The sequence below is a fragment of the Oncorhynchus mykiss genome, chromosome 10 (assembly GCF_013265735.2).
Source record: "Oncorhynchus mykiss isolate Arlee chromosome 10, USDA_OmykA_1.1, whole genome shotgun sequence".
Taxonomy (NCBI): Eukaryota; Metazoa; Chordata; class Actinopteri; order Salmoniformes; family Salmonidae; genus Oncorhynchus; species Oncorhynchus mykiss.
In genome coordinates, this window is record NC_048574.1 from 14976580 (window position 1) to 14997236 (window position 20657).

At 41.1% G+C, this 20657-nt stretch overlaps 1 protein-coding gene across 1 annotated transcript; it reads right to left on the bottom strand.

The window, feature by feature from the left end:
• Positions 1-3768: 3768 nt before the first annotated feature.
• On the bottom strand, positions 3769-19514 carry LOC110533381 (keratinocyte-associated transmembrane protein 2). Its single transcript, XM_021617519.2, has 4 exons — positions 19198-19514; positions 18010-18173; positions 6441-7402; positions 3769-4404 (listed from the first exon to the last, which is right to left on the bottom strand). The coding sequence occupies exons 2-4, from the start codon at positions 18125-18127 to the stop codon at positions 4270-4272; spliced, it is 1215 nt and encodes a 404-aa protein (XP_021473194.1). The 5' UTR covers positions 18128-18173; positions 19198-19514; the 3' UTR covers positions 3769-4269.
• Positions 19515-20657: the final 1143 nt, after the last annotated feature.

Consider the following 20657-nt stretch of genomic DNA (forward strand, 5'->3'; position numbering starts at 1 on the left):
CTGGCCCGTGTAAAGGAAAGAATGAATGGGGCCATGTATCGTGAGATTTTGAGTGAAAGCCTCCTTCCATCAGCAAGGGCATTGAAGATGAAACGTGGCTGGGTCTTTCAGCATGACAATGATCCCAAACACACTGCCCGGGCAACGAAGGAGTGGCTTCGTAAGAAGCATTTCAAGGTCCTGGAGTGGCCTAGCCAGTATCCAGATCTCAACCCCATAGAAAATCTTTGGAGGGAGTTGAAAGTCCATGTTGCCCAGCAACAGCCCCAAAACATCACTGCTCTAGAGGAGATCTGCATGGAGGAATGGGCCAAAATACCAGCAACAGTGTGTGAAAACCTTGTGAAGACTTACAGAAAACGTTTGACCTCTGTCATTGCCAACAAAGGGTATATAACAAAGTATTGAGATAAACTTTTGTTATTGACCAAATACTTATTTTCCACCATAATTTGCAAATCAATTCATTAAACATCCTACAATGTGATTTTCTGGAAAAAAAATCTAATTTTGTCTGTCATAGTTGAAGTGTACCTATGATGAAAATTACAGGCCTCTCTTGTCTTTTTAAGTGGGAGAACTTGCACAAATGGGGGCTGACTAAATACTTTTTTGCCCCACTGTATATATATTTGGCACCTTGGGGGGAGGGGTTGCGGACTGGCCCTCAAATCATTGTTCTTTGTGTTTTCCTCATGTTCCTGGACAGGGCCTGCATCCAGAAACACAGCACCTATGAAAATATAATATATCCTAACTATTGCCTACAACAGCAACCTTCCTCCAGCAGGCCCTGACACCTAGCTAGCTTGTCAATGAGGCACACCTTGACCTCCCTGTGAAGATAAAGCAACAGCCAAAACATATACATCTGATATGTGTGCTTTGATAAGCATTGGCTGTATTCCAGTTGTTTTATCTATCTGCGGAGGGAGGCTTGCCCCCCGGTTTCCAGTCCATATATTGACCTATCAGCATGGGGAGCCCCCCCCCGTAGGTGAAACACCCACCTACCGACTGCAGACCAAAATAACAAAAAAAAAAAGCCCAATATCAGCCTTAATCAACCATCCTGCATGACCTTGGCATCCCATGTTATCAATATCACTGCAGATTTGGGTTTACATACTGTCAACGCTTTGCCAATTTGTTTTTTTATTTACCCACTATCATGTGCTTTTGTGAAGCAATGGAATCTTTGGTTTCACTTCAATTGACAGCACTGGGGGTTCATGAAATCAACCATGTAAGTAAGTAGAACGTACTTAATTATTTACATGGTTATTAATTAGCCTACTCTGTGCTTGCCAGGTTTTAGGATGATAGGCATATCCATTCAAGCTAAAACAGTTACCAAGTTATTTTCTTTTACTTAAGTTGGAAGCTTCCCAGAAGTGCCCTTCTGAATGTTCTCAAGCGTAGTTGCTGTTTACAGTCTGCTCATCACTGAGTTGTGCCTCTACTGCCATCCAGTGGTGATGTGACCAACTGCAGCCTTATGTCTATCTATAGAACAGGCCCTTTACCTCCCTCAAGACCTACCCACAGGACCCAACTCATATCAAGCTCTCTCAGTAATGTCATCATTCAGTTAATAAAAAAATGTTTGAGTATGTTTTATCATCACATACATTTCACTGCACACATCCAGTGTGTTGTTTTACAGGATCAGCCATAGTAGTAAGGGACCCCTGGAGCAAATTAGGGTTACTGTAGGTGCCTTGCTCATGGGCACATACAGTTTTCACCTTGTCGGCTCAGGTACTCATCCAGCAACCTTTCGGTTACTAACCCACCACTCTAACACAGGGGTGTCAAACTCATTCCATGCAGGGCCATGGCTGCAGGTTTGAGTTTTTTCCTTTCATTTAAAACATAGACAACCAGGTGAGGGGAGTTCCTTACTAATCAGTGACCTTAATTCATCAATCAAGCACAAGGGAGAAGCAAAAACCTGCAAACAGTAGGCCCTCCATGGAATGAGTTTGACATGCTCTAACCAATAGGCTAACTGCAGCCCCATGCAGAACCATGAAAGGTCACAATGCCATTGACCAGGGGTGGGCAACTCCAGTCCTGGAGGGCCCGGTTGGTGTCACACATGCCTACCAAACACAGCTGCTTAATCAAATTGCATTCTAAACTGAAGATCATGATTAGGTGATTATTGGAGTCAGGTGTGACACCAATCTCGCCCCGAGGACTGGAATTTCCCACCCCTGCCATTGACACCGCTTAGGATTCAGGATTACTCACTAGGGAGCTGGCATAAATCAACGAACAAAGATACGACTCGTATAACTCAGAGCAAAGTATATTTCTGTCATCATGCAAGACAACCTTAGCAATGGAATGATTCAGCAGTTACTGTAAAGTAATGTGGTCATGACAGGCTCATTTCCACATACATGAATTCCCGTGTGGCTCAGTTAGTAGAGCATGGAGCTTTCAATGTGGGTGAGATCGTCTGCTAAATGACTCAAATGTAAAAATAAAAAGCATTCATTTCTCTTCACGATGAATACAACTAACTTTTTGATGACTCTTACAACCTGCTGTGGAGAAATTCAATTAGAAACAGATTAACATTTATTTAGTAGCAAATGAAGCATTACCAAGAGACAAAAAGGGACCCATATACAATTGTGCTTTATAGAATCTCTACAGTTGATTGCAAAAGCAGTGTTCGTACACCACATGCTATATGAAAGCTACACAACACCGTATCTGTTCCATCTATGACATCTCCATCTCAAATTGGCCTTTTGACAAATCAGATCAGCTCTGAAAAAGATCTGATGTAATTGGTGTAAAGACCAATTAGTGGAAAAAATATCCAAATTGGGCTGCTTGTGTAGACGCAGTCTTTGTGCCCTTTCCAATAGCATCGCTCATTGTCAAGGCAAACATGCTCCTCATGACAATGAGTGACAAGTTGGCACGTTAGCATAAACAGACTGGCACTCAGGCTAATGCTTCTTCTCTGTACTGAAAAGACAGTGGAAATTTAACAGCGATTGACAAGTGCATGAGAATTGATAATTCTGGATTCATGTCACAGGATAATGGCATTACAACTGAAGGCTCGTTAAGGTAATGACGAGTGAGCAACGGTGGTTATCGTTTCCTCCAGACTGAGTCTACGTCCCAAATGGTAACCCATTCCCTACACAGTGCACTACTTTTGACCAAAGCCATAGGGCCCTGGTCAAAAGTAGTGCACTACATAAGGAATAGGGTGCCATTTGGGATGCACATGCCCCCAGAGCAGGGACAGAGAGCTGATTGATCTAAGGTAATCGGTGTCCAAGTGGTGCTTTACATGCACATTAGGCCACATGAAGAGTGTAGATTTCTGATAAAGAGAAGAATGAACGACCGAACAAATAGGAGGACCAGTCCTGGGATAAGTGTATAGCAATCTGGGCAAGGAATAACTGCCACCATATCAACAACTGCCACCACATCAATGTGGTGGTGTGTTCACGCATGTCTACAAAAGTCAAGTGAGGATGGATTTAGCGTAAGAAAGAACCACAACATAAATAATTGTCAGTATTGCTTTAAAAAAAAATTTTTTTTTAAATCAGCATTTCTTTTTATTAAGGTCTATAATTGAAGTATAGTTTTCCAACTCCAGTCCTCCAGTACCCCCCCCCCCCCCCCCCCCCCCCCCCGATTCATCTTGTCAATGGCTTGATTAGTTGACAAGTAGAAACCAGGAGTGCTTGTCCGGAGCCACAACAAAAATATGTTTTTTGGGGGGGGGGGGGGGGGGTTACTGAAGGACAGGATTTGGTAAACACTGGTGTAGTATACTTCCTTCATTGCTAGGCAAACTAGTTACTAACAAGAAAAGTATCACAACATATTTATCTTGATATTGATTCTGACAATCTATACATCCAAATTTTCTGTGTGTGTAATCTGCAAAAAAAAGGAGAGCAAAACTATATTAAGGACAGTAAGGCTTAAACATGGTGGAATGTTTTTCATATAGACCAGTGTAATTGTCACCCAAATAAATCATTTCAAAACTCAAGAGTATGGTTAACAAAACAAAGTAATATTTCCAATGTACGCGGATGAACATTGAAAACGTGTAGGTTATCGATTACAGAGATGAAGTACCATCAAACTCCCTCCTGTCCAGGATTGTCCTGAAACAAGAGGAAGTGGGGCAAGCTTGTGGGCAAGCAAGCATTTCAACAATGCAGCCGGAAACAGGTTTGTTCAATTCAGGTCAGTCTTTTCACCTTCCTTCTCTGCTCAGAAAATGTAATCTTGAGTCATCTTGAGGGAAGGCATGGCGTCGTTGACATTCTGGTCCAGCCGATGGTACTCCACATTGTTGCGAGAGCACAGGCCGTCCCTCCAGCGCCGACTCTGGGCCAGGAGGAAGATCTAGAGAGAGGGGGATATTCAAATGGACCTTTAACCTTTTTAAAATGGTAACCTGAAGCAGTATTCATAAAGCGTCTGAGTTGCAGAGCTGATCTAGGCTCAGGCCCTCTCTATCCATGTAATCATACTCTGAAAAGGGAAAAATGATCCTAAATTAGAACTACTCTAGAATGCTTCATACATACAGACCAAAAAATAACTGCACTAAGCGCCATCAGGATGATGTTCAAAGAAACACAAAAAGAGGTGTGAATGGGGATTCCAGACACTAAAAATGTAGCTTGGATACCCATTAGGTTAATGAAGTCTCTCAAAAAGCCTAAGTGCAAAAGGAGGCTACATAAATCATCATACGTGTGGGAATGTGTGTGTAGTGACCATTTCAAGACAAAGCCTAACTGAAGAAAACCAACCCAAATATGTTTTAGAATAGTCATGCTTGGTCCTTCCTACTACAGATAAGAGTGCTTCTCCTTACATCTCTGCCGTTTTGCAGGTTAAGCAAAGTGGCTACCCACTGCTTTAGCCTCTCCAACCTAATGTGCATTTTCTACAGTGCATTCAGAAAGTATTCAGACCCCTTGACTTTTTCCACATTGTTACGTTACAGCCTTATTCTAAAATGTATTAAATACAATTTCGTCCTCAATCTACACACAATACCCCATAATGAGAAAGTGAAAAGAGGTTTTTAGAAATGGTTTGTTAAATATAAAATAATAATACAGAAATATTAAATATAAATATAAATATAATACAGACTCTTTGCTATGAGACTCAAATCTGAGCTCAGGTGCATCCTGTTTCCATTGATCATCCTTGAGATGTTTCTACAACTTGATTGGAGTCCACCTGGGATCAATTCAAATGATTGGACATGATTTGGAAAGGCACATACACCGTCTATATAAGGTCCCACAGTTGACAGTGCATGTCAGAGCAAAAACCAAGCCGTGAGGTCAAAGGAAGTGTCCGTAGAGCTGGGGAAGGGTACCAAAACATTACTGCAGCATTGAAGGTTCCCAAGTTCAGTGGCCTCCAAGATGAACAGAGCAAAGTACAGAGAGGTCCTTGATGAAAACCTGCTCTAGAGCACTCAGGACCTCAGACTGGGGTGTTCACCTTCCAACAGGAAAACTACCCTACTACTTCAGGAAAAGTCTCCGAATGTCCTTGAGTGGCCCAGCCAGAGCCCAGACTTAAACCGGATCAAACATTTCTGGAGAGACATGAAAATAGCTGTGCAGCGACGCTCCCCATCCAACCTGAGAGCTTGAGAGGATCTGCAGAAACTCCCCAAATACAGGTGAGCCAAGCTTGTGGTGTCATACCCAAGAAGAATTGAGGCTGCAATCGCTGCCAAAGGTGCTTCAACAAAGTACTGAGTAAAGGGTCTGAGTATGTATGTAAATGTGATATTTCAGTAAAAAAATATAAATTTGCAAAATGTCTAAATCTGGTTTTGATTTGTCATTATGGGGTATTGTGTGTAGATTGATGAGGACAAAACTCAGTACATGTTGCACGGTATGTACAATAGCCCTGGCAACTGAAAATGTCCCAGATCTTCCATGGCCCACATACTCAGACATGTCACCCATTGAGCATGTTTGAGATGCTCTGGATTGACGTGTACAACAGCGTGTACCAGTTCACACTAATATCCAGCAACTTGGCACAGCCATTGAAGAGGAGTGGGCCAACATTCCATAGGCCACAATCAACAGCCTGATCAACTCTGTGTGAAGGAGATGTTGCGCTGCATGAGGCAAATGGTGGTCACACCAAATACTGACTGGTTTTCTGATCCACACCCCTACCCTTTTTATTTAAGGTATCTGTGACCAACAGATAAATGTGTATTCCCAGTCATGTGAAATCCATAGTTCAGGGTCTAATGAATTCCTTACGAACTGTAACACTGTAAAATCTTAAATTGTTGCATGTTGCATTTATATTTTTGTTGAAGATGAGGTTCAGTACAGCAGAATACAACTGTCTTGAATGGACTTATACAGTATTCTTCCTCTGCTTACCTTCCTCTTGTTGTGGTAGGTGATGTATACGATGGCCACCAGGAAGGCCAGGATGACCAAGTGGAAGAAGAAGTGCGAGTCCTCATCCTGGATGGTGTAGATGTTGGTGTCCTTCATACGCACGTCTATCTTCCCAGCATTCTCTGCTGGTCTGAGCACCACCGGTTCATTGTCTGCGTCCACCATGATGTCGTCCTCCTCGTCGTTGAAGTTCAGAGGACCCTTAACTGCTGGCCCCAGGTCATAGTCGCCGTCATCGACGTCGTCGTCATTTTCTCTGTCGTACACGTCAGTCTCTGCCTGGGACTCTAGATTGTCCTCTTGATCATCCTCTGTAGGGTTCATGTGACTGACAAGCTTGGTGTTGGAGGCAGAGCTTGGTTTCTCCAGGGTGGGCTTGAATGTGATGGTGCTGATGGCTGGATCTGCAGCCATGGTAAAGGTGGCAGCAGCATCTGCATCAGTGGGATTGGGAAGTAGTTCTTGAGTATTCTGTCCTGCTTCCTTGCCAACAGTTGTTTTATTAATAATGGCAGGGGATTCAGCTATAACCTCCCCTTTGGTGGCCAGTGCGACATATGTTGTAACGCCATCAATGGGTGCATCATTAATGAGTGTGGTAGCATCCTTGATGTGTGTGGTAGCATCCTTGATGTGTGTGGTAGCGTCTTCTAAAGGTGCGGTAGCATCCTTGATGGGTGTGGTAGCGTCTTTGATAGGTATAGCACTCTCATTGGGTGTAGCAGCAGCATCCTTTAGGTCTGATGTTACAACCTTAATGACTGCTGTTTTATCAACATTGATAGATGTTCTAGCTTTGTCATTGGTTACGGTGTCTGCCTTGCTGTCTGTTGTACCAGTGCTGTCGGCTGTTGCTGCACCCTTGCTGGCGGTTGCCAAAGGCAAGGAGTGATCCAAACCAACAACTCCTGGATTCAGAGGTGGTTGAACCTCAACTGAATCTGGAAATGAGAGAAATGGGAATTGAAAACAATCACCGCATTCAATTGAACATTTGGAACAATGTAGCCAGGTGAAATAGGCCTAATCACATTTTACACGACACACATCTTATCATTCTGTGTCTGACCTGCAATGGTTGTCATTGCGCCATCACTTTGCATGAGATAACCTACCGTTAGTTTCTTTGCCCTCCAAGTTTCAGTATACATTTCTCACTGTATAAATGTGCAGTGTACAGCAAGTACAGTAAATACCAGCTTAATTTATATGCAGGTCAAGTGTACAAGATGTTCAGTTGGGCTTCTAATGAGGGGGATGTTTGTTCTAGCACCTTCCATCTCAATCAATGACACGATTCAACTAGAGTCAACATGTTTTTTTTTTACTCCTGGGACTTTTCTAGGCGTTGTCCAAGCTGAGGGTTAAGCTGGCTGGGTATGGAAAGTCGAAGCAATTGAGCCCCTAAGTTAGCGGTCCCCATGAAGGGAGTATTCATTCCTGAGGCTACTGCCAGCATAAATATTTAATAAAAAGGGAGACCTTTGTCGCAACGATCGCCTTAGACATTCATTTGCGACTAAACACACCCTCTAAATAGTAAATGACTGGAAAGTATCCTCCATCAGGCTTTGTAAAGGGAGGGACATCCCAATAATACGCAACATGTTGTCTACTGAAATGTTCCCAAGTCTAACGATTTCTTCCCTCTTGCAATGTCTCATCAATCTCTCCTACGTCTACATCAGAAATACTGTTCTCCTCACACGTTAAACACCGGTCGGCGTAGGACGTTATTGTAAATAAGCATTTGTTCTTAACTGATTTGCCTAGTTATATATATATATATATTTAAGTATTCCCATGAAGACAAGCTTTATAACAATCTCTAATACGGCGTAGGACGTTAAACACCGGTGTAGGACGACACCTCAGATGGCACCTTTCTTTCTGTAACTCAAGAAACTCTGGGGAAATCTCAGCATCTCCACACACAGTGTATGGGCTACTGTTGGGAATGGTTAGATTTCTCACAGAGAAGAACACTTATGGATAGCATGCGATGTCAATTTGGATGCCTGTAAAAACAGGCCACATGGGTTCGCTTTCCCTGAATGAGGCATCGAGCGATGCTCCTAAGAGGAACTCTGAACAGTTCGGCTACAGCACACAAAGGGAACATAGACTGGCTATATGAGACGATAAGGCCAGAGATGTTAGCAAAATGTGATCTCTCCTCAAAATATGATTTTTGTAAGGCAATAAGGAAGCTATTGGGAAAGTATTCCTGGCCTCCTGAGTGGCGCAACGGTCTAAGGCACTGCATTGCAGCGCTAGAGGCATCACTACATACCCTGGTTCGTTCCCAGGTTACGTCACAACTGGCCGTGATTGGGAGTTCTATAGTGCGGCGTGTCGTTTGGGGGAGTTGGCTGTCATTGTAAATAAGCATTTGTTCTTAACTGATTTGCCTAGTTATATATATATATATATAAGTATTCCCATGAAGACACGCTTTATAACAATCTCTAATACAGCATTGTCAGGTCAGACATTAAAATCATGTGCAGACAGAACCCCCCCCCCAACAAATTTTTTTTAAGAAACTTAACTATAGGCCTTAGGTCTTAGATAAGATACCCTTGTTGAAATTTCCGTGTTGGAAATGTCTAGCCTTGTGTAGTGGCACTATTTCACTGACACGGATGCTTATTATTATTTCAGATATATGGTGAGGGACACCTGGTCAGACAGTCCCTCTTTTTCTCACACCTGAAATTAGTCCAGGACCCTCAAGGCGCACACAGGCTAGCTCGCCAACACCGAAGAGAGTAATCTATAGTGACTATTCTAAACACTAATCCATTGTGCTACTAGCTAGCCAACTACCTCTCTGTAGCTGGGATTCAAGTTAATGGCACGTGCACAAGTACAGTGAAATCCCTTTCTTGCTAGTTCGAAACCCAACAATGCAGTAATCAATATCAATGTAGCACTAAAAATAAAAAAGGTAGAACAAAAACACATGAGAAAAAGGAAATAAGAACACGAGAAGTAAGCTAGCCTATATACAGGGTCAGTGCCAATACCATATTTACAAATCTAACAATTTTTTCAGAATGGCACAACTTCCCCAATATCAGGGTACTCATGTCAACATGTTTGCTTTCAGAGCATATTTGATCTATTTGATACTGGAGTGATAAAGGTAGATATGTATAGGGGTAAGGTGACTAGGCATCAGGATATGATAAACAGTATCAGCAACATATGTTGATTGTACGGGAGTGTGTGCAGTCAGTATAAATGTGTGCATGTTGTGTGTGGTGTCAGTGTAGAGTCCGGTGAGTGTGCATAGAGACGGTGCAAAAATAAATGGTCAACTCAGTCCATGTAGACATTTTGTTAGCTTTTTAGCAGTCTAATGACTTTGGGATAGAAGCTGCTCAGGAACAGGTTGGTCCCAGACTTGATCCACCGGTACCACTTGCTGTGCGGAAGCAAAGAGAACAGTCTGTGGCTGGAGTATAACATTTTTCCGGGACTTGCTTTCACTCCACCTGATTTAGAGGTCCTGGATGGGAGGGAATTCGGCCCCAATAATGTACTGGGCTGTCCGCACCACGCAATCGAGGGCGGTGCTTTTGCCATAATAAGCAGTGATGAAGCAAGTCAAGATGCTCTCAAATGGTGCAGCTGTAGAACATCAGTGATTGAGGACCCACACCAAACCTTTTCCACCTTCACAACTGTGCGCATTAGTGATTTGACACCGAGGAACTTGAAGCTCTTGACACACTCCACCGCAGCCCCTTCGGTGTGGATGGGGGCATGCTCAATTTTATTCCATTCCAGCCATTATTCGGAGCCTGTCCTCCTCAATTAAGGTGCTATCGGCTACCTGGGATTGTCACATAGGTATTCCTCTTATCTAGGTGGATGAGGGCAGTGTGGAGTGCAATTGAGATTGCATTGTCGATGGATCGGGATGCAAATTGGAGGGGTTCTAGGATGTCTGGGATGATGGAGTTGATGTGTGCCATAACCAACCTTTCAAAAATCACTTAATGATTATAGATGTGAGTGATAAAGGCCGGTAGTCAGTGTGGCATGAAGCATTAGAGTTCTTGGGAACAGGAATGAAGACATGTGGAGATTAAAGACTGGGACAAGGAGAGGTTGAAAATAACCATGAACTAGGCTTGGGCGATACCCCGTTATACGGTATAAAGGATCTATTTCGAAATACCGACAGTATGATTTTTAATTCTGTTTTTTGGGTGCGGTTGGGGGCACCCCCGCCTCGCAGGAGCTGCATGATACGGCACTGCTTATTAGCTAGACGTTAAATATAACAAATCTAAGATGTCAAATAAATTATATCCAGCTCAGGGCTCCAGCTATGCATTTGGTTTGCTAACTTTCTAGATGAATGGCTAGACGTCAAGATCAAACTTCTTTGTTACAGCAGAGACATTGTTTGTGTGCACATTCAGCAATCTGCCGAGTCTTGCATCTCGCTTATCGCATATCGCAATATCTGCAGTGCTGCTCATGGCAACGTCATTTCTCTGAGTCTACCTTTAAATTACACTTTCAATATGCCATAAGAAATCGATTCAAATAATAGCAATAAAGAAACGTTCATTTAACGGTCATCCTTGTGGTAGTAATTTAAAATGTTCCATTTAACGTGTACCAACTAAATTGCAGTGGTCTGAAGGAATAGTCTCTGCATTATATTTCTATTTTTGAAATGACACCCACCCTGTATTCAAGAGTATGCTGTGTTAACCAATGGTGGGCACAACTCATATAAACCTCAGATTATGTAAATTAGGGTCCAAGCTACAACATATGTAAAAACGTTGTGTTTAGATAATTGATGTTAAAGGGGGGAGACGAGCACAGACTAGGAAAAATAATTTAACAGTTATCCAAATCAGAACTCCAAATTGGAAACTGGCATCTTTCTACAGCTGATTTCTAACCTGAAGATAACTAAAGTCCAGTGTTGTGTATTCATGGATGCCAAGGGGAAGTCAGGCTTCCCCAAATATGTGTTTCCTAAATTTTCTGTCAATTCGGAAGTGGCTGACTATAACCAGAGAAATCATGCGAGCGAGGGAAACAGCACCCCTCTGTCTCAGTATGTGTAGTCTTTGTATCCGATGCTGTCTGGAACAAGAGTATGACATGTTGATGCAGTAGCATTTGATTGATTGATGCAAGCTTAGTGCAACTGTGGGTTGTCCTAGCACAGTACCTTGGACAGCCACATGATATTTAGCAATATTGGACTAAATTGTTTATATCTTTACATTTTTTCAGTGTATTAAAGTAAGCATTTATAGCATTGTTGATCTGATCATGTTTAAGTTGAAATGGTGCTGGAATAGCAGACGCATTGCTCCTGTTGTCTTTGTGCTGACTTGACATAACGCCATGATTCTAAATCAGTAGTTGTTTAGTAAATTGTTGAAAATAACTTGCTTGACCATGCTGCAGGCCAAATAACTGTTTGTTACATGCAATACTTACTTTGTGGACGTCACCTGTCAGATGTTGCTCTCGGGTTTTGTGATAAAACAAAAAACTTTAATTTATTCCACCACTGTGTGACTTGTCTTTGTTGTCACATCCTTTTTGTGTATCACGGTGGCGTATGAACTAAGTTATTTAGCAAACATGGAAATATCACAACATAGGTTGTACTATGGCTTTTTTACTGCCTTGGCTTCCCAGTGATTTTACCCATGCACCTCTAATACTGATGTAATGATTTGACCTTGTTTTTTATCACGAGTTCTCTGGAAAATAAGAGGTCAAATCATGACGTCAGTGATGTTCAGAGCTCTTGAAAGAGGCCCGAGTGGAGATGGCCCAAGATAGCATCACTTTGATCGGGTGTATTTGAACGTATGTCCCAATAAACTAGGAAGATTATGATCAATAATCAATGATTACTTATATGAAGTAACAGAAGGTGATTGGAAAACACAGAGATCACACTACTACATGGGCAGAAGAAACTGAAAAAGGCAAGGCATAGCTGAACAGATGCTTATCACCTCAAATCAAATTTTATTGGTCACATACAGATGTTAATGCGAGTGGAGCGAAATGCTTGTGCTTCTAGGTCTGACAGTGCAGTAATATCTAACAAGTAATCTAACAATTCCCCAACAACTACCTTATACACACACACAAGACTCAAGGGATGGAATAAGAATATGTAACTATATGGATGGCCAAGCAGCATAGGCAAGGTGCAATAAATGGTATAGGGTACAGTATATACATATGAGATGAGTCATGTAAGATATGTTATTATTAAAGTGACTAGTGGTCCATTTATTAAAGTGGACAGTGATATGAGTCTATGTAGGCAGCAGCCTCTCTGAGTTAGTGATGGCTGTTTAGCAGTCTGATGGCCTTGAGATCGAAGCTGTTATTGAGTCTCTCTTTCCTAGCTTTGATGCACCTGTACTGACCTTACCTTCTGGATGGTAGCGGGGTGAATAAGCAGTGGCTCGGGTGGTTGTTGTCCTTGATCATCTTTTTGGCCTTTGTGACATCGGGTGCTGTAGCTGTCTTGGAGGTTAGGTAGTTTGCCCCCTCAGATGCTAGCAGTGAAACAAAAGCATGCAGCCCACATGAAGACCTTCCAGAACTCATGGCAAAAGAATCCTTATTTTCACCACTGCCACCGACGCAGAGTAAGAGCCCTCCTACCAAATACAGGGCAGTCAAATTGTTCTGCCAACCCTGACATTCTTAAGGCCATCTTTGAGAAACTGGCCATCTTTGAGAAACTGGCCATCTTTGAGAAACTGGCCATCATTGAGAAACTGGCCATCATTGAGAAACTGGCCATCATTGAAAAGACAGACTATTTTCAAATCAATGGAGTCGCTCTCAGCCACTGTGCAGCAGCTCCTCAAATCAGGTGTCAACCCACAGCAAAAAAAATACTGACAATGGAAGCTGAAATACAGAAACTGCAATAGGTGAAATCTCCAGCTGCGACAGAATGTCATGGAAGTCAAGCGTCACAGCCGGCGATGGAACCTTAAACTGCATGGGGTGTGAGAAGAAGACGGGAAGAACATACAGAGCGTTTTAATCGACATCCTCAGCAAAGTAGCACCCAGGATTCCAGACAAGCTCCCGGACATCATCAACGTGGTGCACTGCCTGGGAAAGTGAAGGGATGACGGATCTCCGCAGACAACCATCATGCGGTTCACAACAAGAATCTACAATGTTGTCAGAAAGAAGCCAAGGAGTCCAGGCTTCTCATGGAGAACAAACTACGCATCAGAGGCTCTCACTCCAGAAGATGCTGCTGCAAGGGGAAAACGTTGCCCAGTGGTAAAAAATGCAAGAGAAGAAGGGAAGAGAGCATCTTTCAGCAGCCCTTCTGCATTTATTGATGGAAAGAAGATCGATTGCCAGGACGTCAAGTGAATGTCATGTGTACTGAATGTTTTGAAAACACTGTGCTCAGGTATATAGCTACATTGAAAGAATAGGACGACATAGATTAAGTCAAAGTCAACTGAAAACGTTGAATTAGCTAAACTATTCATAATAAGTTGATTGTTATTTTTATATTCACCCTGTTTTATCTCACAAGTTTGGCAAATGTTAATACGGGTTCATCGGATTGATCACAACTACCTCGGTTTAGGGTAGTCCAGTTCTCTATAAACGCAGGTTTCCTTACTAGCTACCCAGCTTAGTAGTTCAACTAGTTATTCATATCACTACACTGTAATTGTTTTCCTATTTTTGTCAGGTTAGGCAACGTTTTGAATTCAATGCACTAAATATTGTATCTCCAAACGCCAGGGGTTTACAAAACACTAAATGTAGATTCCATTCTACTCCAGGAGACTCACTCCTGCGATTCAGATTCTAGTTTTTGGAAATGACAATGGGGAAATACTGCTTATTAGTCAGGGGTCTAACCACTCAGCTGGCACTGATATTGTTTCATAAGTTTAGAGGTGATATTTCAAAGTCGTGTCCAAATATGGAAGATATTCATCTCCAATCTAAATAATGTGCGTTTTTATTGTGTACAATTGTTAGATATTACTGCACTGTTGGAGCTAGGAACAAGCATTTTGCGACACCCACAATAACATCTGCTAAATGTGTGTATGTGACCAATAAAATGTTATTTGATTCTCACACCTCAAATAAGACTTTATTTTTGGATCTTGCTGATAAGCTTACTGAGCTGCAAAACAAGTATACAAATACATGGCTTATAATAGCTGGAGACTTAATGAAACACCTCATTACTCTTTAGATAGATTTCCACCTAGACTAGCTCAAAGATCTCAGAATAGTAACACCACCTCATTTTGCAGTAAACTGACAGTGGTTGAACCATGGCGCTTCTTTAACACAAACTTAAATGAATACACCTGGAGTAATAGGTCAATGATGGTCAGATCCAGAAAGTATCCATTACATTGGGCGGCAGGGTAGCCTAGTGGTTAGAGCGTTGCAAGTTCAAACCCCCGAGCTGTCGTTCTGCCCCTGAATAATTTGTTCTTAACTGACTTGCCTAGTTAAATAAAGATTAAAAAAATAAATACAAATAAAAATGTCTCCCCCACTTTTACAGTATGTACAATAAGTGAAACATGCTCCTTTGACTGATCATAAAATGATATTATTGAAGTTAGAATATTCTGAAAAATCCAATGGCATTCGAGGATTCCGGAAACATAATTCACTCCTAAATTATCCAGTTTTTAACACAGCATAAAGAACTTGACCATAGACCTGTTCAATTCAAATGATTTAGAACCAAAGCCTGAAAGTAATTGAGAAATATTTCAATTCAAAAGTAAGACATCACCATTACAGTTAATAAATGACATGTTCTTTTAGAAAGGGATACCCTTACAGCAGAGGAAGAAACACATCAAATGTACATGGAGTTATAGCTAAAGAGCTAAAAATGGGTTGAGGGTTAGAAAAAAAAGCTATTTTTTTGCTCTTGAAAAAAGGAACTAGGAGTGAATCTCTTTCTACATTAAATATACCTTGTGTAAAGACCCCCAAGATCATCTCTAGCTTTGTGTATTCTTTCTATGAAAATCTGTATACATCTCATTTTAATAGAATGTGAAAATTTTATGGAACATGTCCATGATCATCTTCCAATTATTTCTGATGAGTTCAGGTCCATATGTGAAGATTAGTTTTCCATAGTAGATATTAGAGATGCTCTTAAATCTATGAAGAAGGGCAAAGCACCTGGAACAGATGATATTTCTGTGGAATATTATTTACACTGTTGGGGATATTTAGAGGAACCAGTATTCAACATGTTCCTAGAATGTCTAGCGGCGATGATTACTACCATGAAACAAGGGGTTATTTCCTTAATACCAAAACCTGATAAAGATCCCCTTTTCCATAGATCATTTGAGACCTATTAAATTATTAAATACATATTATAAACATTTGCATATGCTAATAGACTTAAATGGGCCAAAACCACCTCATTAATGAAACCCAAACAGGTTTCATGAAAGGTCGCCAGATCAGCTGTAACATTAGGTTAGCTTTAGACTTGATTACGCTGATTCAATTGACTCAAAGGCTATTATTTTATTCCTCAAATTTTGTAAACATTTGATACAATTGAACACAAATTCCTAAAACATACGTTGTACACTTCTGGTTTCGGGACTGTAAAACATCTATGATATTTCATATTCAACATAGCTGAAATAGGGCAACCCTGGCATACACTTTCTTATTCCTTTTAGTTGTAGAATTACTATCTACTAGCATTTTAAACAACCCTGAATTAAAAGGGTATTTCAATATTTGGAAAATAAATACAAAACTAAATTAGCAGACAATACAGCTCTGTTTCTAAAAGACAAGGATCAAGTTGCTATTGCACTTAAAAATCATTCTAAAATCATTCTCTTCTGCTCTGGATCTTAACTTCAATAAATGCGAAATATTATCCATACATACCTCAAATTACCATTCTGTTGTATATTCCAGTGAAAGAATGTGAAATATTTAGGGGTGCACATGGCGAAAAACCATATTTTCCATCAACATCTCAAATTCTCTCAGAGAATAAAGAAAACGAACTCCCTCTTTAATAACTGGTTCCTGCGTGACCTCTATTATTGGAAGGGTTTTATTGCCCAAAGCAGAGGGTCTGACGTTGTCTACCCTGCTCTATCGCTATTTGGAGCTGATCAAACCAGCAAGGATATCAATGAAACTTCCCTAGACTTTTTAGATTTTTTTTTTTAGACAAAAAAAACTTAAGTCTAATATCCAACTAAAGAGCTGATGGTGGGCTTGAAGTGCTAGATTTAATTGATAACAATACCTTTCAAGTAAACTGGATAAAAAGGATGTATACTTAGCTCTGAATGTATATGGTACTTCATTCCCTGTCATATTTTTATGAAATTGGGTGATCTTCAATTTGTGGAAATGCAACTATTCTCCAGCAAAATGACCCATCAAACTGTCCAAATTTCATGAACAAGCCCTTTTAGCCTGGGAAATATATTATGTTCACAACTTCTCCCCACACAAGGCACTTCTGTGGAACAACAAATATATTGTTGTTAAAAACAAGTCCATGTTCTTACCTAAGTGGTTTGAAAGAAATGTTATATTTGTCCTTGATTTAATTGATAAAGGATGAAATATAATCTTATAGAAAGTTAGAAACATAACTACCAGTACATAATAAAGAATTTAATTCTACATGCAAAGCAATACCTTGAGGACGTACTCAATGAAATCTCATCTGTGTTTCAGAGAATATGAAAAGATAGATGCACAATTTGTTAGGTTGCCCCCTGCTGGATAATAAATGTAATAACACATTCTTAAGATTACTTTTAACTCCAAAAACAATATCTCTCCTAGAGTGAAATTCTTCTAGAATGCATATACTGAAATTGAATGGAAGAAAGCTTGGTTGCTGCCTCAAATGTTCTATATCAAATCAAGTAAAATAAATTAACTTTAAATCTTGCACAAAATATACCCTTGCAATAACTTAACTTGTCTAAATTCATGGACTTAAGAGGACATGCCTTTTATGTGATAAAGGGGAAACTATTATACACATTTATGAGTGTGACTCCAGTTAATTTGGAGCGAGTTAAGTATTTACAGTTTTAATTTCATTAATAAGACCCATGTATTTACAATGAAAGATGTAATATGTTATTATTCAAATGAAACGACTGAATTCGTCCTTAATTTCTTAATTCTCTCGTAAATTGTATATGAAATTTGTCCCCAAATGCAACATAGTTTTACTTGAAATCCAATATTTAATCATCTCTGGAATTAGTCAACCAAAAAACACTATTCTTACAATGCTTTCATAGGTTTGTACAATTGTAACCCCTGACCTTATATTTATTTTAAGTATTTTAACTTTGAAACTAAATTCATGTGGTGATTTTTTTTATTTTTATGTTATTTTATGTTTCTTCAGAGAAAATATAGAAGTAGTTCGAGTTGGAATACTCCCAACATAAAACTAAACATAAATATTCCATGGCAACTTCATGGTGAATATTAAACATACCGTTTTCGGGTTCCAGCGGTGCCGAAATACAGTTGAGAGGAAATAGTTCTAACAAGATAAACACAGCAAATGCACAGTGAATTGTCCAGTTACGTCTCGTCTCCCTGCAAGCCGCCATCTTCGTTGTGGGTGATTGTTGACGGACGTGGTTAAGAAGTGAAAAACTGACCGAGAACAACAGAAACGAGAAACAATGGCAGTATTCCAAACACTTAAAAGACACACCCAATCCCCTCAACCCTCAAATTAAGTGGACACTTCTAGTTCCATAACATCATAACATCTAACATCATAACATAACGTTCCATAACATCTGACGAGTATACACTTGCAGGGTAAGGGGCGATGGAGGAAGGAATGATTTTTAAATGGACCGCCCTTGCCAGGAAATGTGTCACTCGTTCATCCCGCGATTATTGTTTTTTCAGCCATCGGAAGCTTGTGGGTGCTTTATATACGCTACAGTCAATTATGATTGCATGTCTACCTATATTAACTAAATAATTATTAATATGCGTATAATGTATGATAGCTAGCAAATTAATGAGCTAAATAAAGTTAGCCTGCCAAGCTACTTCTGAAGAAGGACAATGTTTTATTTCTACAATTTCCAAAAGCTGACCAAACAAAAACATAATTACTTTTATGAGACGTGTTTGTACATTAATAGCACAATTTCTAACTTATTTACATTCGTTTTTACTTACACTTGTATGTTGACTCCATATTGACATTGAGGTTTTACGTTTTGGCAGATTTTTTTTAGGGGATGTACAATCATCGCAAATTTAATTATGGCGCGTTTCAGGCCCCGAAGTGAACATAATTGTACACTCGCAAACTCTATTAAAAATTAGGGCTGAGGGGCTTACGTTGCAAACTTCCCTTGCTTGGCTAATCATGGTCACATAATCATCCCCAGTTTACAATTGGGTCATTCATTCCCCATCCTCTCCCCTGTAACTATTCCCCAGGTCGTTACTGTAAATGAGAATGTGTTCTCAGTCAACTCTCCATGGTAAAATAAGAGTTCAATCAAATAAAAATACATTTTGCACTGATGACAAATATGTCCGCGGGGATTCCCCCAAGGGCTGAGGGTTTAAGGGCTGTCTACTTTGAGTTTGAAACGCAGGCATTGGCCCTAAACCCTCAAATTACATTTTACATTGTCACATCCGAGTGTACCTTAAATGTCCCTTGCCTAAGCGAGAGAGAGTGATGATCGGAGAAGCAACGTCCTTGGTGGAAATCTTGAAGTTGAGTTTAAAAACAACCGACCTAAAGCTATTAATGTACCTAGTAAGCTAACGTATCTAACTAGTACTCCTGTCAGGTAGCTAGCTACAGTTACCCATAGCTGGCTTGCTAATTTTATAGTTTGGTCATTTATTCTAATACATGGCAGGGTCTACAGGAAATCACAGACTACAAAAAGAAAACCAGCCACGTTACGGACACCGACGTCTCGCTTCCAGACAAACAAAACACCTTTGCCCGCTTTGAGGATAATGCAGTGCCACCGTCGCAGCCCGCTAACAAGGACTGCGCCGCCACCCTCTCAGTGGCCAACGTGAGTGAGACATTTAAACGTGTTAACCCTCGCAAGGCTGCTGGCCCAGACGGCATCCCTAGCGTCCTCAGGGCATGTGCAGACCAGCTGGCTGGAGTGTTTACGGACATATTCAATCGCTCCCTATCCCAGTCTGCTGTCCCCACATGCTTCAAGATGGCCACCATTGTTCTTGTACCCAAGAAGGCAAAGATAACTGAACTAGATGACTACCGCCCTGTAGCACTCACTTCTGTCATCATGGAGTGTTTTGAGAGACTAGTCAAGAATCATATCACCTCCACCTTACCTGCCACACTAGACCCACTTCAGTTTGTATACTGCTCCAACAGGTCCACAGATGATGCAATCGCCATCACACTGCCCTATCCCATCTGGACAAGAGGAATACCTATGTAAGAATGCTGTTAATTGACAACAGCTCAGCATTCAACACCATAGTACCCTCCAAGCTTATCATTAAGCTGGAGGCCCTGGGTCTCAACCCAGCCCTGTGCAATAGGGTCCTGGACTTTGACTGGACGCCCCCAGGTGGTGAAGGTAGGAAACAACATCTCCACTTCGCTGACCTTCAACACTGGGGCCCCACAAGGGTGCGTGCTCAGCAGAGGGAGCACCCCCCTCTGTCCCAGAGGGGGTGCTCCCTCTGCTGTTTCCTTTAGTCCACGTTCATCTCCTGTTTTGTTGATATTGAGTGAGAGGTGGTTTTCCTGATACCACACTCCGAATGCCTTCACCTCCTCCCTGTAGGCTGTGGAGTGTGGTGTGTGGTGAAGAAGGCGCAACAGCGCCTCATCAACCTCAGGAGGCGGAAGAAATTTGGCTTGTCACCTAAAACCCTGACAAACTTTTACAGATGCACAATCGAGAGCATCCTGATGGGTTGTATCAATGCCTGGTATGGCAACTGCAAGGCTGTCCAGAGAGTGGTGTGGTCTGCACAACGCATCACCGGGGGCAAACTACCTGCCCTCCAAGACACCTACAGTACCCGATGTCACGAAGGCCAAAAAGATCAAGGACAACAACCACCCGAGCCACTGCATGTGTAACAGTATAACTTTAGACCGTCCCC

What these genes read in the sequence shown, in the direction of transcription:
- LOC110533381 (XM_021617519.2), bottom strand. Translation starts at nt 18,127, where the DNA reads ATGGCGGCTTGCAGGGAGACGAGACGTAACTGGACAATTCACTGTGCA. An exon ending in ACCGCTGGAACCCGAAAACG is followed by an intron (nt 7,403 to 18,009) that starts GTATGTTTAATA and finishes TCTCATTTCCAG; the next exon opens with ATTCAGTTGAGGTTCAACCA. An exon ending in CCTACCACAACAAGAGGAAG is followed by an intron (nt 4,405 to 6,440) that starts GTAAGCAGAGGA and finishes CCCTCTCTCTAG; the next exon opens with ATCTTCCTCCTGGCCCAGAG.